Source organism: Platalea leucorodia (genome assembly GCF_965183815.1).
Source record: "Platalea leucorodia genome assembly, chromosome: 5".
NCBI lineage: Eukaryota > Metazoa > Chordata > Aves > Pelecaniformes > Threskiornithidae > Platalea > Platalea leucorodia.
Genome location: NC_138827.1, coordinates 81,830,569 through 81,853,201, shown reverse-complemented (window position 1 = coordinate 81,853,201; position 22,633 = coordinate 81,830,569). Strand labels below are relative to the sequence as shown.

General features: G+C 35.1%; 1 protein-coding gene across 1 annotated transcript; it reads right to left on the bottom strand.

The window, feature by feature from the left end:
- On the bottom strand, window positions 1-22,632 carry SLC38A11 (solute carrier family 38 member 11; the record flags this gene model as incomplete). The annotated part of the gene is made up of 11 exons (XM_082311781.1): window positions 22,524-22,632; window positions 22,039-22,113; window positions 19,643-19,777; window positions 17,881-17,946; window positions 16,077-16,183; window positions 15,451-15,530; window positions 7,228-7,298; window positions 6,098-6,259; window positions 4,234-4,346; window positions 3,429-3,560; window positions 1-246 (listed from the first exon to the last, which is right to left on the bottom strand). The coding sequence occupies exons 2-11, from the start codon at window positions 22,097-22,099 to the stop codon at window positions 1-3; spliced, it is 1,173 nt and encodes a 390-aa protein (XP_082167907.1). The 5' UTR covers window positions 22,100-22,113; window positions 22,524-22,632.
- Window position 22,633: the final 1 nt, after the last annotated feature.

The following is a 22,633-nucleotide window of genomic DNA, read 5'->3' as shown; positions in this document are numbered from 1 at the left end:
CTATGGTGGAAGTGTACTGTTGTGAAAAGAAACATTACTAGGGAAGCAGTAGAACATTTCTTTTCCATGGCTACATTCTTGGGGATGCAAGATAGTCAAAACGAACCCAACTGTCATCACTAGCACACCGACAGCAAGAACCAGGCAGGATATGAGGTTATCTGAATGGTTCCATCGCTCTTTGGACAGCCTTAGATAACACGCTGTTGGGATGATAAAAACAAGTGGGGTAGCACTCAGAACTCCCTGTGTGTGGGAAAGAACAATAGAAAAAACCCTCATAAGCATGTATATTTAGATGTGAAGAACAAAAACCTAAGTTTTTAAATGGTTGTGATTAGATTGATGCAACAGTAAAGCCAGAGAACAGAGGCCTTTCCCAGTGTTGCTATCTGGAAAACTTTCTTTTCAAAGTCACAAATAACTTGCAAAAATATCTGTAAAACTATTTGAAATAATTCAGATTTATTTAAATGCTTTTGCTTTGCTGATACACAATAATATTTTATGTTGCAAGTACTATTAAATCCGATTATCAGAAGTTTCTCAGCTTCAGAAGCACAGTAAAAGTTCAAACATTACAGTTCTGCAATACTGCAACTGACTTAAAATATTTTAAGATCATTCCATGTAGGAGTCTAGATATAATTCTGCCTTAAAGAAAAAAAAGTAGAAACATCATGTAGCAGTTCAAAGAATTCTGATCAATTTCTACATTTATGACCTGATTTAGGTTGACTTCCCTATGGAAGCAAAGCTCCCTTTGAGAAAGTAAACCCCTCCCCTCTTATTAAAAATTCAGCTCCTCTTTAAATGCTCTCTTAGATAGGGACAGATAAAAAGCACCTGCTTAAATGCTTTTTATAGTAAAGCCACTGCAGATTAACGTATGAGTCACATGCCAAAAGAGAGCATTTTTATGCAGAAATTTTGAACATTTACTTTGCTGCATACTCAACAAACACTATGTTTCAGCTTAATTACGGTGAGGTAGTAATACAGCCTACTGAGTATCTTTGCATTATTGTTTGTACAAACTTTTTATGGTAGAACCTGTTAACAGTGATCAGTACAGACATCAAAAGTAGGTACATGCACAAAGTATCTTCTTCATAAAATTCGAGACTCTAAAGTATGTGAAGCAACACAAATCAGCATCCCAGTAAAAGAATAGCACAGCAAAATCCCTGGACCCTTGACTCCCATAGGACAGAACAGTCTCCCTGGGGAATTATCACAGGGCAAACACAATGGCTTGTGTTTTGTTTTAAAGCCAGAAAGCAAGGAAAAAGTAAGCAGAGTCAGAGAAACAGCAGCGAATGCCATCTGTGGTGAAGAGCCAAAAGACAGCTCTTCTGCAGGACAGAAAGCCTGCTGGGTAGATTATCTTTCTTTCACATGCGAAGACTCTTGCCTATTCATTTTTCTCTGCTTGTGGATATCAAGACTGAACAATTTTTCTAAGCGCAACAATTACATCCAATAAATACATACAGCTGTATTGTCAAATTCTGTCTTTAAAAGGGAAAAACAACAAACCACAAGATATGAGCTACCCACTCAAATGCCTGGCTATCAGCTTCTCTTTGTAACTGAATCAAGCTATCAGCTTGACTATTCAGTAATTGCTTAGGCCTCTCTGAGTAAAGACATTGCATTGATGGAATGTTTGCTTTTGAGTGATTATTTTAAAACAATTTAATTGCAAATAGGAATCACCCATATTTATTCATGCTAGAAAGACTCACTGGCAGTTCTCTGGTGTAAATCTATTCTTAACATATTATACCATAGCATAAATGTAAAACACATCTACATATATAGACATACATGGGCACCCATAGTTAGGTTCATTATACCAGTATTCAGATATTTGGCCAGAATAGGCATGTATGTATGTATGCAAACATTTAAATACTTTTATTGGTATGTAGATACACACACAGGTGATTGTTCTGCATTTTCAATGTAAAAAGAGAAGGGAAAAAAAGACGGAAAAGAAATTACCAACAGACGCTAGGAATGAGAGATTTTCATGGAAACATGCATCTTGACCAAACCAAGAGGAAAATTGTTTATTTTGAACTAGTTATAATTTGGAAAGGATTAACTAAGAAGAAACTATGTAGGTGATTATTTTAAATAGAGGGTAATTGGAATACTCAGACCTGTTCTATAATACTAGTGCAAGCATGACCTGCTAAATCACTTCTACAAAATCACTCAGTACTGCTTGGTTAGCAGATGAACTGCACTGTGGATCAGAACAGTGTACATATATCATAATGTACATACAAATATCTGTATCATGTAGCATAAAGAACAACTCCCTCCATTTTGTTCTATCAGTTGTAGGTAAGCATGCACTATATGGCTTGAAATTATCAATGAATGCACAGACAGGGACGTAAGGTGGCAATTCTAAAATATTTCTATAAAGAAGCAAAGGCTGCCCTTAAAAAGTTTTCTCTACCTTCTGACTTTTATATCCTGGAGTATGATATTTCCACATCTGCATTATTTATTAAACATAGCTGACCTGAAATTGAAGGTAAACTGTTAAGACAAACAATGTTTATCATAAATGTAGATTGGATTTTTTTTTTTTTTTTTTTAATATTTCCTTCAATTAAATGTACATTCTGTGTCAAAACAGACTGCCTTCATCTGGGAAGTCTACTTTGCTAACTTGTAGTCTAGGACTCCAGTAGACTACATCGCAGTTCCAGCCAACCAAAAAAGTTACATAAATGTGTTAAAACTGGTTCAAGTCAATAAGTGCCATGTGTGGCCTGCCTGGTAAGCTCCATCTCTGCTATGAGGCGATACCAGACACAGGAATGTTTGCTGGCAAATAAAGCAGTTTCCTCCTAAAAATCATACACTCAGGTTATGAAATTACTCAGTTTTGCTCCCTGTTAACCCCAAAGCAGGGAAATATTCCAGCTACTATCTCTATGGTCTCACTACTACTGGTTCTTTCTTTCTCCCCCCAGGCCCTGCTTTGTTTTTTGCCCCTTTGGCACAAGGCAGTCCTTAGGATCTGTCCCAGTGTTTAGTAATCTGCCAATATCATCAGAAGCAGGGATTAGAGACAGAAATGCTAGATTCACTCCTGCAATACAGTTGAGTATTTTAGTGATTTCCACTGCAGTTTAAATACATTTGGTAAGTCACAGCCACTTGCCGTATCTCCAGAACTGTTCTAAAAGCCCTCCCCAACCATAGGAACTTTACTTCCTGAACTTCCTTTCTCCTTTGGTTATCCAATTTTGAACCAGTGACTAATTCCCTTTTTCCTACTAACACTTCTACTGACTACTATGACAAATTACATCATAAGATTTTCAGTAGAGCTGTGGATTTTTCAGAGTTCTGTTTTATAAAAAAGTGATTTATTAAATAAAAGAGTACACAGGTTCACTTACATTTAGCTCTAAAACTATTCCAAGGCAATCATACACTAATGATACACCAGTCGCCACAGCAATAACAATTACTGTCACAACAATGTGGAAAACTGTTGAGAGGTTCCCATGGAAAAATACATTGGCAATCACCTGAAACAGAACCACAATTTTAAACCTTGATTTTGCTCTTTATGCTAACAAACAGCTTGTTCCAATTCTTCTACCCTTATGAAGCTAAAACAATGGGTGAGAATACACACACTGAACTTTACCTATCTTGCTTCAAGAAAACATCTTCATTCGTTTCCACAAATAACTCGTAACAAGCATTACTAAAATTGCAGAACACTTGCAAGACTGACTTAGTTACACCTGCAGGATTTAGGGTATACTTACTTTCTTCTCATTTGCCCACTACAGAATAAAAACCACTTACAATTATTTATTGAACAGATGGATTTCCAAGATGGAGATACTTTTACAAAGCAAAACTAGTAAGCATGATAAGTAGGCTATTTTCGACTATTCTCAACATAACAACAGTGACATTTATGCCAAACTTGGAATTTCAAGCAGTCCTGATATTATTAAGTAATTATTCATATAATATTGGATAATATTATAATAAATGTAATACAACATTTTATTGCCAGAATCTAAACAGTACAACTAGTACCTCATAGTCATTGCATGCAGCAGGATAGGATATGCTGATATTTATTACAGATCAACCACTGACTTCAGCTACAATATGTATTAATAATGTGAGAATATTATTAATATGTATCAACATTGTTAAAGGGAGAATGTAATAAATGCTTACCTCTCTGGTCACAAAACATTCAAGGGGGAAGGTCAGAATTACAGTAATTCCATAACAAAACCTTCCAAATGTAGCAAGGTTGTCATCTCTACAGTAGTTTTCAAATATATCTCCTGAGGCATAGCAAAACATCAATTAGTTTACACTTAGTGTCATTTGCCTCTTTGCAAACTGAAGTGTAAGTTACTGGAGTAATTAAGACCTTCTGATCCCCTCTTCTGACACATATCAAGAGACTGTAGTTACAGTCACAAGTTACATCCAGGAGGAATTTTCACCCTATCCTGCTAGAAGCAGTGTTTTTATTTCAAGTAGCATTTATCTTTCAAAAATATTTTAACATACACGCATTAGAGTTTGTCATCTGTTATCTTCCCCTTAGCACAGATTTTATACAAGATGCTGGTGTTTGTTTAAATAAATGTGACAGATTCAGAAAGAAAGCTTGTATATAAAAGATACATTTCCTTTATAAACGTAATTCCTAGAACAACAACAATCACACAAGGAAGATCAGGGAGTTACCTCTGGAGAACTGCATTTCCCTGATAGTATCTAATCATAGCTGGTAAGCTGTAGTGAAGAATTTCAAATATTGTGACCCTGAAAACTCATTATAAACATATGGATTATTACTTAGCAAATCTGCTTACATCTAACAACAAAAGCATTGCTAGAGAATTCAAATTATCATCTTGCTTAGTGTTTACCACAAAGAATCTCAAATAATGATCTCTGAGGCACAAGAGGCACCGCAAGACAGTGATCAGATGACGTACCAGGTCTTTTCTACCCAATTACTATACCATCTTATGATTTTCTACTTTTAGCATCACAATGGCACTGAAGAAGCAATAAAGTGTACTTTACAGAAAACAGCCAAAACATTTTGACAGGGGAGACAGAAGGTAAGAAGGAACCTGCTTACAGTAGAGTCATACGCTGAGGGACAGCTGCAGTCAGAGCTTTCCATACTTGAAATATCTCAGCCAGTTTGCACTTAGTCTAGCTACAGTTGCATCTAGGACAGTAAGTTATTCTGCATAAACAGCACTGGAGGCAGGAAAAAAGCAGGACAGATCAACCAGTAACCTCCATCCTACAATTCCTCTGTGCTCAACTACACGCTGCTGCTCACCAGGAATGGAAAAAGCTTGGAAGCCTTCTCCTACAATTTGGAACAGCACTAGTAAATAACAGAAAATCTGCTTGCTTATGAAATGTGTACTTTTCCTGAAGAAGCTAATGCACTGACCAAATTTATGCCTTGTTCTTCTGAAAGCACCTTTTCCACTTCAACAAAATGATGTTAAATAGTATGATATAACATTGATTACACATATTTATACATATATGTATATTCATAAACACACAAAGGTGACAGTAGGATTAGTTACAGCAGAACATCTGTTATAAAGATAGGAAATATCTCTAAGTCAGAGCTAGGATACTCTATTAGCACAGACAGGAAAAGATACAGGAGAATGTACAGAAATATATGCCAGTCACCCTGTAGAAAAATCAAGGCCATTTTTGTTCTTACTGCTCTCTGCTAGTGGACCATGTGGCTAAATTACAGCTGTTTAGAACTCAGAAGTATTTTGATTAGGGAAGTATTCATAGGGGACTTTCACTGGTGAAGCTTAAACTTGGGAATCTGACACCTATTAGCATGTAGCTGACACCTTTGTATCCTGTTTTGGTTGTTGGGCAACTACAAGGAATGTCCTAACTATTTCTGTCCAAATACAGTATGATTTTGGCATTTTTATGATCACCAAGATATTAACAGCAAAAGTCAGACAGAAAGGTGGAAATAAAAGGATTACAGCAAGCACTAAAAATGAGGGATCAAGAAGTTTACCTTCTGTGTATCCTGTAAAAGTCATATATCCACATGCAGCGAACACTACACTGATAACAACAGCAAGTGAGACCGACACATGTGTGACTCGAGACCAGTTCTTTAACGTGGGTTTTTCCAGAGACCCATATATTAAAAAGCTGTTATGGTTGCAGATGAATGCTGAAACACACATAACAGTTAAAGCAAATGTATGAATTCATGCATATATGCATATAAAATTTATGGAGTGAATATTCCAAGGTAGAAGAGACACAGGACGGTTTGAATCCACTCATTATTAAATACAAACATTAATCCTGCAATGAGTGGCAAAGATAAACGGCTTGAACTTTTACTTACTTATTTGATGAAGGTTTATATTCATCCTGAGATGATTCTGATTACACTACCCTAAAACGCCATGCCATTTCCCACCCTCCTCACCTCTATTCCACCTCTATTTCCTCTTCCTGCTCTTCTTCTGCTTCAGAACCCAACAGCAGTTTTGAGATTTTTTTTTTTTTTTTTTTTTAAAACCACAGAGCCATTTGCTACTTTCAGACTTCCTGTGACATCCATTTTAGGCAGCAGGAAGCATTGGGAGGCCTCAGATTATCACAGCATTAACAAGAAGTAATATACCAGATCCTCTAGGCAGGAACAGATTTTAGAATGAGGATAACGGAGGTGAGTTGAGACTCACCTGAATGGTTCATTGTGAGAAATGGGAAGCAACATGCACTCTCTAGCAAATGCACACATTGCAGTCTAAGATTTTTCTGGTAGGGGTTATCCAAGACAATGCAGAACAATCACAGCCTCCTCAGTTTATCAGTTAGACCAACCCTGTTGGTGCAGGTGTTTTAAGATGACCTGGACAGTTGAGCTCGATTCACATGCCACACCACTGTCTCTGCTACAGTGGGAACAGCCTCTGGGGCCAGATGGGCAATGGATGGGGATAATGTCTTAAACCGTAACAATTAAATTCACCTATGGATGACTCAATGTCACTTCATTGTTTTCTAAACCAGCTTAACATGAATATAAAAAAAATACAATTTAAAATATGCAATTTCTAGGTCCAAAATATTAAATAATTTCTTACAGTTGATCTGAATATTGAAAATATTAAAAAAATTACTTACCAAATGACATCACCCCAACGGCTTGTACTGCATTTGATTTTGCAAATATCCATGCATTTTCTGATTTGGGTCTAAAACAGACATTTGTTTTAATAGATTATCCTCTTTTCAACTATCAGTTATTAAAAAAAATTTAAAACACTATGCTGTAACACAGAACTGCTAGTCAGATCTCCAGAACTCTCTGAAGCAGGCCACAGTGTTCATCAATAGTAAGTTGAAACTAGGGAGATACCCTTCTCTCCTCCCTTGTTTTGATTAAAGTATTTCTGTAACCAATTTTTACAGCCAAAAATGTCAGCCTGTTTCAGTGACCAGTTTTGTAAATAAACTCAAGTCATTATATACCAAGAAACACCAACAGGGAAGGTAAAAACGGTTACTAATTCTGACTAAGGTTATCTCAACCCAAAATCTCTTCTGACTATTTAGAGGCAATTTATTTCTTTGAATTTGCACATGTAAACCATGCAGTCTAGAGAGATTTTTTTCCTAGGCTACAAATCATATGAGGCAGTTTGCCTTTCTTTACACCTGTTCCAACTATTCCTCGTAGTAAAGGGATTCTGCTAGTTCCCAAAGGAGTGATAAAATACAGTGTAAGAGAGTACATGGAGACTTTTATAATCAGGCAAGAATGTAATATCCCCTACATCTGCTCCTCTAAGATACGCCCGCAATTTTGGACCTGTGGTAATTGTAATTCTTAGAGGAGGACCACAGAAAACTATCAACAAACTTTGTTAAAATCCATTTGATGCATTAACTTCCTCTCTGAATGAAGAACCAAAACGAAGGAAAGGAGAAGGACACAAAACACCCTTTTCCAGAACTACAATTTGCTAAAAATATCAGTTTAAATTCACAAGCCAGTTGAACATTTTATTTGTAATATTAAAGCACAGACAAAGGAACAGTACAGAGAAGCTTGCTCTTAAAAAGTTGGCTGCTGCTAACTTTGATTGCTCTGTTTTATTTAGAGGGAAAGCTGCTGCCACCTGAGGCCTTAACTGCTGTTCTCCTACTGTCCTAGAAAGCAGTATGGCACTCAGGCAGCTCTGTGAAGGTAACAATGGCAGCTTTGTCTCCCCCTCTATCTGGTGATAAGTAGCTGGTTTTGACAGCGTAGGGGCATATGCTATGTATGCTAGGTTTCACTGCTTTCAAATGTTTAAACTCCATCCCCACCTGCTAAAAAGGAAGAAAAAAAAAAAAAAAGATAAAAAAGATGTTGCTGTTTCCTCTTTCAGAACTCATATCTTACTATTTCATGAGCGCTCAAATAGTCAATCCTTCCTTTTCTATATTAAAAAAGCAGATTGAGCATCTAATGCACGTTCCGTTCAGACTTCGAGCAACTTTTCAGCTCTTAAGCTGTGGTTGCTAAGCTTAACTTTGAAGTGAACAGAACCTGAGAATCAAAATCAAGTTCAGTTTTTTGTACTTAGATGCAGTATCTTGTCTCGACTACTATAACGTACTGCTTCTAGTCTTAAGCAGATGAATATGGCCCTCCTAAAGCATTCTCAGACTCAGCATGTAGATGTAATAAATACTATGGATGAAATAGAGATATCTGGCATTTGTCTTGTGAAATAGGAGTTCCAACCCTCTATAGCTGCTGTAGCTTCCCTTAACTTGATGCCACTGATTTCAAATCACTAGAGGTGTCTGTGGACAATTCATATTCATAATTTTGAATGTACTATTTTTCAGGAAAACATTCACATCTGATTAGGAAAAAAATCAATAATATTCCAAAATAAAAATAGAATACAGAAAGCTAACATTACAACTGTTCCATTCCATAACCACTAGAGGTCAGCTTTGATATCAAACACACAGAATGAAAATTTGTTTTATTATCCTTTGACAACAGAATTTGTGAAAGTCTCCTTACCCCTTCTCTATTAATAATTAACACTTAGATTATTTAATACCCTATAAACCAAAATATTTTTGAAATGCATAAAGAATGCTTTTGTCTGAAACATTTAATTTCTGTGAAAATGGTACATCCTGTGCAACAGTATAGCTATATTATAAACTCCTATAAACAGGGATTTAAACAATGGAACGTAGAAAGCATGTGAATTTCAGTTGCAACATTTTCAATAAAGCAGACAAATAATCAATTAAAAAGAAAATTTACAGGAGCTAGTCTTCCCCCTGCACAGTGTTAGCTTATGCACTAGCAATATGCAACAGACGAAAATACAGCTTTGTGTTACGGATGAATGACAAATCAGATTAGGATTATTATTTGGGGAGGGAGGAATCCAAAAGAACAAAATCCTGCTTATTTAGTAGCATAAGAAGATAAATTCCTTCCATTCTAGTTGCGGAATGAAGGAAGAATTTCAGATCCATGATTTGAACACTACCAGCAGATTGCAATGTCATACAATGCACATTGGTAGAGATGACATATGCAAGAGTATATGACTGTTTCTTACAGTAAGTCATATACTGCTGCATGTGTTTTGAAAAACATTTTCATACCTTGGGAATAGAGGGATCTCGCACAGATGTGATACGTAAGCTAAGAAGTGAAAGCAACAGAGTAAGAAATTTCATTTCTAAGCATTTAGAACTAACAGTCAACAGCTCTAGAGTTCTGACCATACAACAACAAATCACCCCCAAGTCCAGTCTGCAGGACATAGACTCATGCAAAGCTCCTGGAAACGGGTACAGGTGACATGAAAGTGTCTATATAAAATAAGACCTCAGACTGGGAAAGAGAAAATTGTGTCCTGACAGTAAAAGTAGCTGTTATGGAAGAGCCATACAGTGAATAATCACTGAAAATGACTCACAGGACAAAGGGCACCTAATGGAAATATCAAGTGTCAAGATAAACATACATACATACAAATATATGCGTCCGTGTAGACAGATGCATACCATAAGCTGAAACACTCTATCACAAGAATACCAGGTAACACTATACCTATTCTGCTTTTTCAATCCTGCTGCTACTGTTCAAGATTTTTTTTTTTTTTTTTTTTTTTTTTTTGAGAAGGGCCTTTGTTCTGACCAGTTTGACCTACATTCTTGTGAGGAATTGTTAGGGGAAGATTTTAACTGCTGCTCATACAAGAATAGCAGTAGCTGCTAATATCCATGAATGACAAAACCAGCTAGCTTACTGCTCCTCACTCAGTGTATAAAAACACAGGCTATGCCTGCATGAACACAAAGGTGTTTTTTTGTGCTGGAGAAGTAGTTAGATGAAACACAATGAAAGTTAACAGAAGAAATACATTTGTGATACTAAATGCATTTGTTGAGAGCTGTACTGTCTATCATACCTAGTAGAAGTTGTAACAAAAAGTAGGAGAGGTAATATAACTGTGATTCTTGGAAAAAAAAAAATATCGAATAAAAAGACATTCCAAGGGAGATTCCAAACAGGAAAAAGTCTCAGCTGAAAGAGAACAGCAAGACAGACTGACAATTAGAACTGTCTGTAGGAAGGTAGTGAAACCTAGCAATGAAGAAAGCCTAGAGGTTAAGAAAATAACTCTCCTCAGTCTTCAGTATACTTAAGGCAAAGTACAGCATAATAAACACACTAATGAGTTCAGAAAAGTTTTGAAAATATTCATGTTTATTTACATAAGAACAGGGGAAAATGAAAAGAACAAATAAATTGGGCAAAGGTTAAGACCTCCTAACAGGGTAACAGGCATTTCACACCCAGATCATGAGTAAGAGTTGGACCAATTCATTTGGCAGTCTAAACTAGCATATCTTCTACTTCTTGTAAAACATTTACAGTGTAACATTCCCCATCCATGCTACGCAAATATCTTTTCTGTCATTTATGTAGAAATGCTGCCAAATATAATACAGCAGCAGAGTGCATCAGAAGCAAAATATCTTTAAGGAGGGCAAGAGAAACCTATGTCCCTGATCTCAACCCAGCTTGCAGGTATGAAACAGTGACTGGAAAAAAAAAAAACAGTTAATTTCTAGAGAGGAAGCAAAGTCATATGTTTGACAGGGGACCTATATGTTGGAATGAGCAAAAGACTTCCATTGTTTTGGATTGAAGATCAGTCCAGTTTGCACCAAGTTTAGGTGCAAACTGGCAGTTATCAAAATAATCCAGGAACACATGGCAGATTAATTCAGGTTTAATTCAATGATTTAGACATTTAGGAAACTAATTGTAAAATTTCAATTCAGTTCTATTCTAAGGTAAAATACCCTTTTAGTTTTTGTTTAAACTTTAGAAGTTTAAAGATACTGAAAAAGTTTATAGATGCTGAATATAACTTCAATCAATGTAACGGAAAGAAAATGAGTAAGGCCACATCAGCCTTGAATTTTATATTAATCAAAGTCATCCTGGTTGTTAAAGAACACAGATGAGACAAAGCTGTATGTCATCCCCACTTAGTTACAGCTGCTTTAATTCCTCTTTCTTCCTTAATGAACTACTTAGCAGTTCTGTAAATATATGGTAGCTTAGGTTTTATTTTTTAATTCATCAGACATTAAAGTTTATCTTTGCTTACTCTTGGATTATTTATATGAAGGAAAGAATCAACTTTCTACTTTCAAGTTATTTTCCTGAACACTTGGTGTTTCATCCCTGTGATCAGCTGCCAGTTGAGTAATTCTCACATCCTATTTATGTGTAGCAGATGCTCTTGAAGTTTTTCCAAGAGATTTATGTATTATGCAGACACTGACATCATGACATTCTTTCCAAAAGAACACCAAATTAAAATGATCCATCTTTATAAGCTACAAAAAATATTGCTTTTTACAGCAATGAAAGTTTCAGCTTTGAAATATGAAGTTATTTTATGCAGTATTAACATACTGCATATTTACAGGCTGAGATAGTTCTAACCCATTGTTTTTGATCACAGTAGAAAAATACCCAGCTATAAGCAGGTGGAAATAAAGTAAAGAACAGATCATCAAAATGTATTTTTATCCAACATCTCAAACTATTGAGAGTAAACTCTGGGTCCAGAGTACTGGATTTTATCCGCAGGCTCATTATGTCCTTCAGGCAACAATAATCATATGGATGATATTAATCAAAAGCAAAACAACAACAACAACAAAAGTACCTCAGTTTCATATTTATCATAAGAGGAAATAAATTAAACCAAATAATCCCTCATCATAAATACATTTTTATTTTTCTCCTGAGAACTAACAAGAAAATAACATTCCTATAATGTCCCTGGACAACCCGCTCCACTCCCAAAGCAACTAAAAAAAGTAAATAAAATAAAAATGCAACACTCCAAAGACTTAATTGCTGGTTTTCAGCCTACAGTTTCAAGCACATCAAATCATGAAAAACAGTAATAACATCGTTGTTTTGCTGATGATCTAACACATTGTGGAAAGTTTCTAGGAAAGATAATATTCTCTGTTGTCCAAATAACAGATATAATTTTCAACTAGAACATGAATTGCATTTAAGCAAAAAGACAGTTTTTTTTTATTCCCAGATAATCTTATACCTCTCAAAGGGAAGCAATCTTCACTTTGAAAAATCGAAAGGTAACTGAAAACTCGTTACTACTCAGAGAGTAATTATCAAAGTGGGAAGATATCTGAATGGCATTCCAGTGGAACCTGACCTGAGCCCAGCCCTTTTGAATGTATTCAGCAGTAACTTGAATGATGGAACAAAAAGTAAGAAGCACCCTTAACAGAAAGCACGAAATGAGCAGTTAACACAAGCATGCTAGAGAACAGGGTGAAAAAAGAAAAATCATAAATATGTTGGCAAATGGAGAAATCATCTGATAAAGCAGTATTCAATTCTGTAATGACAAATTCTACAGTTGTGCAGGGGGAAAAAAGGCTTCACGAGAACAGGGCAGGAGGGAACAAGCAAAAACAACCCAAACTTCACAAGAACACAGTAAAAGAAAGGAAAAATTGCCAGCTCACAGTTCTGCAGAGAAGGGCTTGTGCTTCTGTTAGACTGCAAACTCAAGGCATGTCTACAATGTCATGCTATTTTCCAGAGAGGCAAACATCAAACTAGGTTATATAAACAGGAGCGTGGCAGTCCTCAAAAGATGCAGCTGAAAGGAACCTCAAGACACTCTGCACGTAAGATACATCAGTCTTTCTTCTCTGCTCCTCAGTGGGAATACCACAGGCAGTTGGGGCACCACAATATCACTTTAATTTACAGAGAACTTAAGGCAGCCATTGAGAATGTTCAGTAGCACAGGAAATGACAAGAGAAACACTAAAGGAACTGTGTTTGTTTAGTCTATAGAAAGGATCACCAAAGGAGGACAAGATACAGCTCTTCACAGGTGTTTTTTAAGCATTTGGAAAATAATGAACAGTTTGCTGCCCATATCCACTGCGGTTAGGCCAAGAAGCAATCAACATGAAATACAGTAAAAGAGACATACGATACACATTTAGAAAGAATTCATAAAAAAAGGCTAGTTAAGAACTGGAATGGGAAATCAGGGAATTGCCAACAACAAACTAGACAATCACCTGTCATCAATGACAAGTATACAATCAGTTCTGCCGTGTAACAACCGTAGGGATTAAATATTCTCTCTTGGTCCCATCAAGCCTTTATCTAGGATTGTACAAATTCTTTTCCTATATGACAGATCTGAGGACTGTGTTTCATAATCACAATTTTTTTAAATCTCTGAAAACTTCAACTTCTATTTTATTTTAATAAGGATTCACAGTAAATGCGTTATTTGTTTCACTTGTGATAGATGGGACCCATTTTAAATATATTAGTGTTCTCATTGCAAAAAAAGAGATGGCATACCATTATACCATTAACAAAATATTACGAGAGGTTTTTAATAATTAAAGGATATGTCTGTTTCTAACTCTAAAATGCAAACAGTACAAACAGACCTTGATAAAACGTTTGTGAGGCAAAAAGTTCTGATTAAGAGTTTACCAACTTGCTAGATGCATTTTTGAAAACAAGAAGTGTAAAGGCAAAAATGGAAGTCTCTAAAGAATTAAAAAGTAAAACTTCAAGAATCACTCAAAACCCAACATTACTTATTGTAAGAAAAAATAAAGCCATGCATTCCATAATTTTCAGTGCATCACAACTGTTGAGAAGAAATGTTACCATAGTAACAAGGTCATCGGTAACCATTATATATAGCTTCTTCCTTTTTTGACTGGGGATTTTGAGATTACCCTTTACCAGACAGCATGGAAAACATGCTGCTTCAGAAAGATGGGGGGGGGGGGGCAGGGGGGAGTCCCACACTGTTCTGAGTGCACCACTTTAGGGATGACAGACATCATCATCTCATACAACTTCAGAAACTGCTATTCTAGCCATCTTGAATGGATGCCCCCGTATCACAGCAGTAAGACAAATGAACAATTATGCGTAACACTGCTGAAACAATCATGGTGGAAGAATCCACTTCTTACAGAAACATTAGAAATACTATATAAAACTATTCCAATAAATAAAAAAGCACATTCAGAAATAGGGTTTGTCATCTTTATTAATGTATCTTCACATTTAAAGGATAAGGAAAAAGACAGACCTTGTAGGCCATAAAGGAAAGATAATAGATTCATAATACTTTCTTGCAATACAATGATAAAAATATTGCCACAACACACATTCATGTGTACTAAATTGTCTAGAACACTCTAATGTGCAATATTAAATACTACTCGTAGAGTATGAGCGCTGGAAAACAGTTTTGCATGCTTCTACTGTTGTTATCTCAAGTGACAGAATAAAGTTTTTATTATTGTGTTCTCTTTTTTCCTTTTCATTATTTGCATTCAATTTTTATTATGAAATCATTGTATTAACAGAAAAAGAAATATTCCTAAGATACTATCTATTTTAAGATTGTCAATATAGGCCATCTGACAATAATGGACAAAATTAAAGACTTCAAGTGACAGACAACCTCACATGCCCATTCAGGAGCCACCTTCTATTAGCCACGTCACCTGCAATTACCAATTAATTTGTAGTTTTTTTGAGACTTTTTCTAAGTTCGCTTATGTGCAAGAGAAGAAAAAAAAAAAAAAAGGATAAAGTACGTTTAGCAGTTCATTTTGTATTACTGTTAATATAGATTTATTTTTTCAATTACCTGTCTCTCCCAAAACAGCCATGTTCCAAAACTATGCAGATATATGTAATAGTGAAATAACAGATTACATATGATGAAAAATTCACTTTGTGGCAAGTGTAAGAATACTCACATTTGTGGACTGAATATTACTGTTCTCACCACCACAATAATCAGGATGACAATGGTTAAAATCAGAGAAATAAGAGATACCTGTAAAGGTAAAATTACGAATTCAGTCAGTGAGCTGCTGAAAGGTTGTCCTCTTAGCAGCATAATATACTTTTTTTTTTTTTTAAAGAATAATTAACAACCAAGTAAAGTTCTAAATATCGCATGTCAAACATCTATAATTAGAAATCTTGTCCTATATCATCATCTTTTAATTTGTTATTCTTTTTGAGTAACTAGCCAATTGCAACCATTTGTCTAATTTTAAGTGATACTCCTATTTAAACATTGCTAATCAACAGTGTTCAGCATTTCAAGACCAGGCCTGTATCACCCAGTGCTTTACAAGATTTGAGTTCTACTAGCAGTAGATGGAAAAATTCCAGTGATTCATATAGAGACCAAAGTTTTGCCTAAACTATTCCAAGTTTTCTGATATTTCTTGGGACAGAAGACAGTCTGAACTTCTAAAATATTTAACATGCGCTACCCAGATGTAATTGAGTTCAAATACATTGTTATGACTGGCACTTATTTTCTAATGGCATAAGAAAAGTAAACCAAATATCAAATGCTATTATGATTTACCTTTCCCAGTTTTGCTATGTCTCGATATAAAGATATAGGCAAGGTAAAGATGATGGTGGTAAGAAGAATTATGAAGTGACGGTCAGTAAGCACATTATCTGGTCCCACTAAAGCAAAAAAGAAAATAATTTATTTCTCTAAGAGACTGACATAAGGAACAGCTTAGTTATATTTGAAAGGCTAGGAGTAACAAACACTGATGTTGACCAGGCTTTTATCCCCTTTATTCAAGAGAAGTAACACTGAAATAAAGACTAGGCATTAACTAACCTTGAGGAAGCCATACACAGCATGTGCATAATCACAAGAATTCTGCAAATTCAAACCAAATGCATAACTTATGGGATATATTATACTTTGGAAGTCTGGCATTTCTACATATAGATTAGTATTAATTTCTTTCATCATGCCTGGGTCAATGTTGGCAGACTGCAAGTAAAACATTCTACTACTTCTTTCTGCCATTTACTCTTCAGGATTTTTTGACACTGTGTGTTGACATCAATTACTGTGCTGTTGAAGATAAGCAAATCCTTAAAGAACGATCCTAAAATGAGTTAATTTTGAGGTTTCTTTTGAGCACCTCCTTTCTTCCTGTCAGCTGGCTTCCACTTGCAAACTACAGATTACCATGTGAAGGCAACAATAATAATATTCCCTGCAATCAGTGGGATTTATTTGTACAACTGGTGGGTTTTTTTTCAAGCCAATGACAACTTAAAATAAAGCATATCTCAGTTTCAGTCAGGCTACCATGCATCATGGGCTTGAATGAAAGCTTGCTGAATAATTATGGCCAGAAAGTGACTGGCAATTGACATTGAAAGTCTGTGTTCAGTTCCGTCTATTCTATGTGAGATTATAATAAAGCATATATATTATATGCTTTCCCACCTCTTTCCAGGCAGGTATTCTACCAGCTAGGCGAAAAGGTGTGCCATGCTGGCGGTTCCTCCTATTACAGAAGCTGTATTGTATATAAATTATTAGATATTTGCTGTCACTATCAACCTGATTCACAGAACAAGAGAGTGTGACAGTTAAGACTGCATCCACACTTTGCAGGCTTCACCTGCTGAAAATTATAGTGCTCCTGTGGAAATCAAACAGTTCATACAAATACTAATTTCCACTTCATTGCAGACATGTTCTTTTTAGTTTAATTTGCCAGTGAAGAATGTTTTAACTTAGCTGGCTTTGTGTTAAAGTAGATGGCAAGCATGCACACAAACTGCTCCACTGATTCTGCTGTGAAAACTTAGAGCAGAGGAACAAGTAACAATTAAAAAGCTCAAAATGCCACATCTGGTTTTACAGTGAATATCTAAGAGAACTGAAAATTACATATGCAGTTCATGACCAACTATTACAGATATGCTTACATAAGCATTAAATCCATATGCACACATATCCCATTATATTATTTGCAAGTCATCCAGAATTATTCACTAGATAAAGTGCAGTTTCAGTATTAAAATGATTATTATGGGAAATATCTAGAAAAGATGACAAAATATGATGACCTTGTAAATATACCATTGTGGAAGACTCCTTCTATTTGCTTAGTATTTCACTGAAGCCTGTGGTCTCTTCACTAAGTCCAATGATAACCAAGGACTAGGATTCATAGTTTTTATTTGAGAAAGACTTATTAAAAAAAACAAAGACAAAAAACCACTCATACAAATATGCTTCAAGATCTTAACTTGAACTATATTTAAGAGTAATTTAGAAGCAAAGTAACAGATAGGACTTCAGACTGACACAGGATGTCCCCATTCTGAATGTTTCAAATGCATCTTACCTCCAGGAATTCTCTGAAAAACTTTAGTTAAAGTGTCTCCTGTTATTATGTTGTAACTGATCATAGCTTAAAGAAAATAAAATTTTTTGTTAGTACAAGTTAAATATGAAATATTTGATAAACATTTAATAGACATATTTTGTAGACTTCAGGATTATATGCCACTATCCCTCTTGTATGAATTCTGGCTAGCACCAATAATTTTTAAGTTTCAGATTTAAAACAAAATTTAAAAAAATTCTTTAATGGTCCCCTTTATTTTATTTTTTTTTAAACAGGTACACCTAAGTAAGAATCCAGTCTGATAAGCAAGGCCGTTGTGCTGATTTGCCGTATAAACTTACTTCAGAAGAGGAAAAAAAGGCTTTTTAAAATTGTTTGTTTCTAACAGCAATTCTTTGTCAGTTTATTTTCAAATTCTTGTTTCTATTTCGTAAAGTTCCTGTGTTAGTCTAATAATCAGTCCTGCAATCAACTGCATAGGACTTCCTAGCTCATGTAAAAAGTTAGCAAAATCTTTAAACCAGAAGAAAGGAGGAGAAAATAGATGAAGATATCAGATATGGACTTCCCTTCCTTCCTCTCATTAATAAGAACTGTAGCCTTAACATTCATATTTCGTTCTTATCTTATTCTACACTAGAAGTGTGTATATGTATGCATGTGTGTGTATGCATACACACAAAATATTTATATACTTATGTGGTCTTCACCATTTAGACAGCATACATATAGGTATTGACCTTAACTAATGCATAAATATTCACTTTGGTGAAATTGTAAGTCATTAACACTACTTATAGAAATAAATTCAAGGACATACATATGCATAACTAGTTCCATAGTAAGGACTGAGATCTTTACAATTCTTTTCCATATTCTCTATGAAGTAGTAATTACACTCTGTTTTAAGTCAACATGTGCAACATTGTTGCCTGCAGTAACAGTAACTTGACTCCTTTAAAAATCTCAGCTACCTGTAGGAAATTCAGACTGATTATTCCCAAAGTAAGAATTTTGATCTGGGACTTTGTGGTCACCAAGTCCAGACTCTTGGTATCTCAAGTCACCACCTCCTGCAGCCCCGTGTGTGAAAATATCAAGCTTATTTAAGATTTGATTTAATTATGTTACTACTGTAGGAGACTGATTCGAATATCACTTTATTTTAAACTTATGGTCTAATTAATTCGTGCCCAGATTATACCTGTTCTTTACTATTTCTTCTTCAAAGGGGTCTTGACTGCCCAATTTTCTAGTAGCTCATTGGGTATGAGGCTGAATTAATGCTTTTGAAGAGCAATGACAGCACATAATATTCAAGATCTGATCAGTGGCTTCTCCAATGACAGTAATACTACCTCTTTGGAAAAAATATTAATTCAGTACACTCCTAAAGTCATATTTTCCTTTTGTTTCAGGCACATCAATTCTGTTCTCTGTTACTCATTCTAAAACAGAATCAATTCTTTGCTATTTCTCATAGCTACTTTTGTCATTAGTTTTTAGGTGTGTGATCATGAATTTTTCTGCTATTACATTTCAGCTCATTTCTATTATTCTGGTCCTCCAATTCATTGAATTCTTCCTCAGTCATTCTGCAGAACATACCAAGTAATTTTTAATTTTTTCTTTATAGGAAAAAGGCATAAACAGCATATTCTTTACAGAGCTCTTAATACTTAACCAGTGAAAGAATAAGGTAATGTGAAAAAACTTGTTATTTATAAAACTTAAACATTAATATTTTACGTGATCTTACCAATAAACGGATATAAAAATTGAAGAGTTGAAAGAATTAGATAACCTACAAGACCGTATGTTTTTCTGACCAGCTCTTGATAGGTGTTGGTACCGGAGAGGTTTCCTCCTTTGATCAGTAATATAATGGAAAAATCTGTTAAAATATAAAATTATTGTTAAAGACAGTATGAACCAACTCGTGGTTGGTTACTGCTCATCTTTTCCACTCCTTAAAAAAAACAAGTCTGTAAAAAGGAAAACAGTGGCAGTGGGAAGAGCAGGGATAAGAAATCTCACAAAGGATCTCAGTCCACCAAAATCAGCAGTTATAGGCTCATATTGGAAGGAAAATCCAGCTTTCCTGATTAGGGACAGCAAAACCAGGCTCACTTTCATTGGTTTTCAGTATGGTCAAAGGGAACGAGAACTGTCACGAGCACCAAAAAAGGAAAATTCAATTAATAATGCAGAGAGCTCCTGAATGAATGAAGCATTTGATTATATCCTGAAAGGGGGTAACATGCGAGGACTGCCTGTATCATGGTGCTAGAACTCCCAATCACTTTACTCAGCTATTTATCTAAGTTTGTGAAAGATAAAGCCTGGTTAGTATTTTGTGTCTTCTCTACTGTTTACAATAAAATACTATAAACATTTTTATTGGATACTTTTAAAATAAAACGTGCAAAGTGATTTATCTGGAAAACCATGAAGCAATGTGCCTTGAAACAGAGCTGATGTCACAGGTGGAATTCTCTCCCAGAAACTTTTTATGAAGAACAGTTCAAAATATTGCTGTTATGTGAAGCTATGCTTCAGTATTCATTTGAGCACCATGGGATTTTCCAGTCCAGATTAGTTACAGCGCAGAACTTATTAGAATTACCTTAGTGCAGATGTCTTGACAGATAGTACCTAGACCTTGTCTATTCCTCATCTGGCTTTCACTTAGCTTGTAATCTATGCTGCAATAGGAACAGTTCCTTTCTGTGAACAGTATTGGTGTTTATTATCTTCTGAGAATGACTAAAATTCAGAAAATTTCACAGTCTTTACAAAGGAGATTTCTACCGCTTGTTAATATGAAAGCCAATCCAGAGATTCCCATGAGCATATGCAATTCTTACACAATACATACTCACACTATAATAGGGAGCAGACAAAAGCAGAGATACAGAAGGGTTCATTATCAATTGTGTTGCATCCTGAGCTGATCTTGTACAAGAAATATTAAGTCTTCGTAGCAAGGGATCTTAGACCCACAAAACTTGAAAAAGATTTATCATTAAATGATCTAAAATTGTATTTCTCTGTCAATCTAGGACTACACACACTATAATTCAAAAACATCCCCCAAAATGAAATAGTGAGAAATGCTAAATAACAGCTATTTGCCAATTATTCAGTAAAAACTATGGAAAATAAATGCTAATGTTACATACTTAGCCTGTACTTTAAATGCTACAAGTCCAAAAGTTCTAACTATAGTTATAATTTCCTTGTGCAAGATATATTGAGCCACATCCTTAACATAATAAAATGCTGAGTTTAATTCACAGGTTCTGGGCCTATGGCTATAAAGTCTTCAAAATACTTAGAAATGCAAAGGACAAATTAAATTTCCTACAGAAAAGTAACTGAAATTTCTGAGATATGTTTATGTTATGATTTCATGAATGTATTTTGCCATCAGACATAAAGAAAACTTTCCATTCATAAGGAACATATTCCTTCTGTTACATTGCTCTCCAGTCAAACCTTGATCATTTATGCAGACCCTTAAATGATATTTTAAGCAATGAAAAGCATCAACTGCTGCTCAGCATATGGGTAACAGAATCTGTGCCATTCACGTTGACTTGGTTTGTTGTTTTAAGACGAATCCACAGTGTCTTTACAAAAATTCTGCTTTGATGCCAATAGATTTACTTATGTTTATTTACCACACAATTTCAAAACTTGTCCCTTTTTGACAGTAAATCCATTTTTTTGGATGAATGATAATTAAATAGAATATTCAAAATCATATTACAATCAAAGGTTTTCATTCTGAAGTATATTTTAAAAAAGTGATATACAACCCACTCAAAGATCATTCTCTTAATTAGGATAAAAACAGTGGACTAAACAGGTGATTACGAGACACAAATAAGAGCAGTTCTTCCAAATGTCACCTTGACCTAGCCTAAGAAACCAGGCTTTACAAAAATAAAATACATACGAAAAGCACCTTTATATGTTATACAGTATAATTCTCTACTTTTACTAATCTGCTCAAGGGATTAGTGAGGCAAGGAAAAAAATTGTCATTTTTATTGTCATAGATATACTCATTTAAGGTATCACTAAGCTCAAGATCGGCTAAACATTGCAAGACTAATTTTCACTTTATAACAGAAACTGCTTTTAGAGTACCTGTGATATAGGCAACCACAAATAAAAGCAATACTCCTAGTGGAAAACCAGCTTCCTTCATTGAATATGGCAATCCTGTAAATAAGAAAAGGAGAGATTATAGAAGAACCCTTCCAATACTTATTTGTGATGACCAAAATAAATATTCAGATTTTAAAAAAATGCTATCAATCTCCCGAATTGGACCAGCATGCTTAATAACCTCAGAAAGATCATTTTTAGTGGACAAAATGTTGCATGGGTATGAAGTTCAGTCAGCACCTGCCCACCCAGTTCTCTCTGATCATTATGGCAAAGAGGCTGTAGGGTATTTATCACTGTGAGATGTGATCTCAGCTGACACCTCTTCATTTTTGCATAGTAAGCAAATAAAAATCTTCAGGAACAGCAGCAGAAAGTAAGACAACAGTGTTATTCTCCAAACTGCATAGTCATGCATATACAAACAAGGCTGAATGCAGGATAGTTAAGAAAGGTATACTTACCTATAACACCTGATCCTATAATAGAGTTGATAATATTAAATCCAGCTGATGCCAGATCACTGTTTCCTCCTTTTTTACTGGGCTTACTAACAAGGGCTGTTTGGTCATCT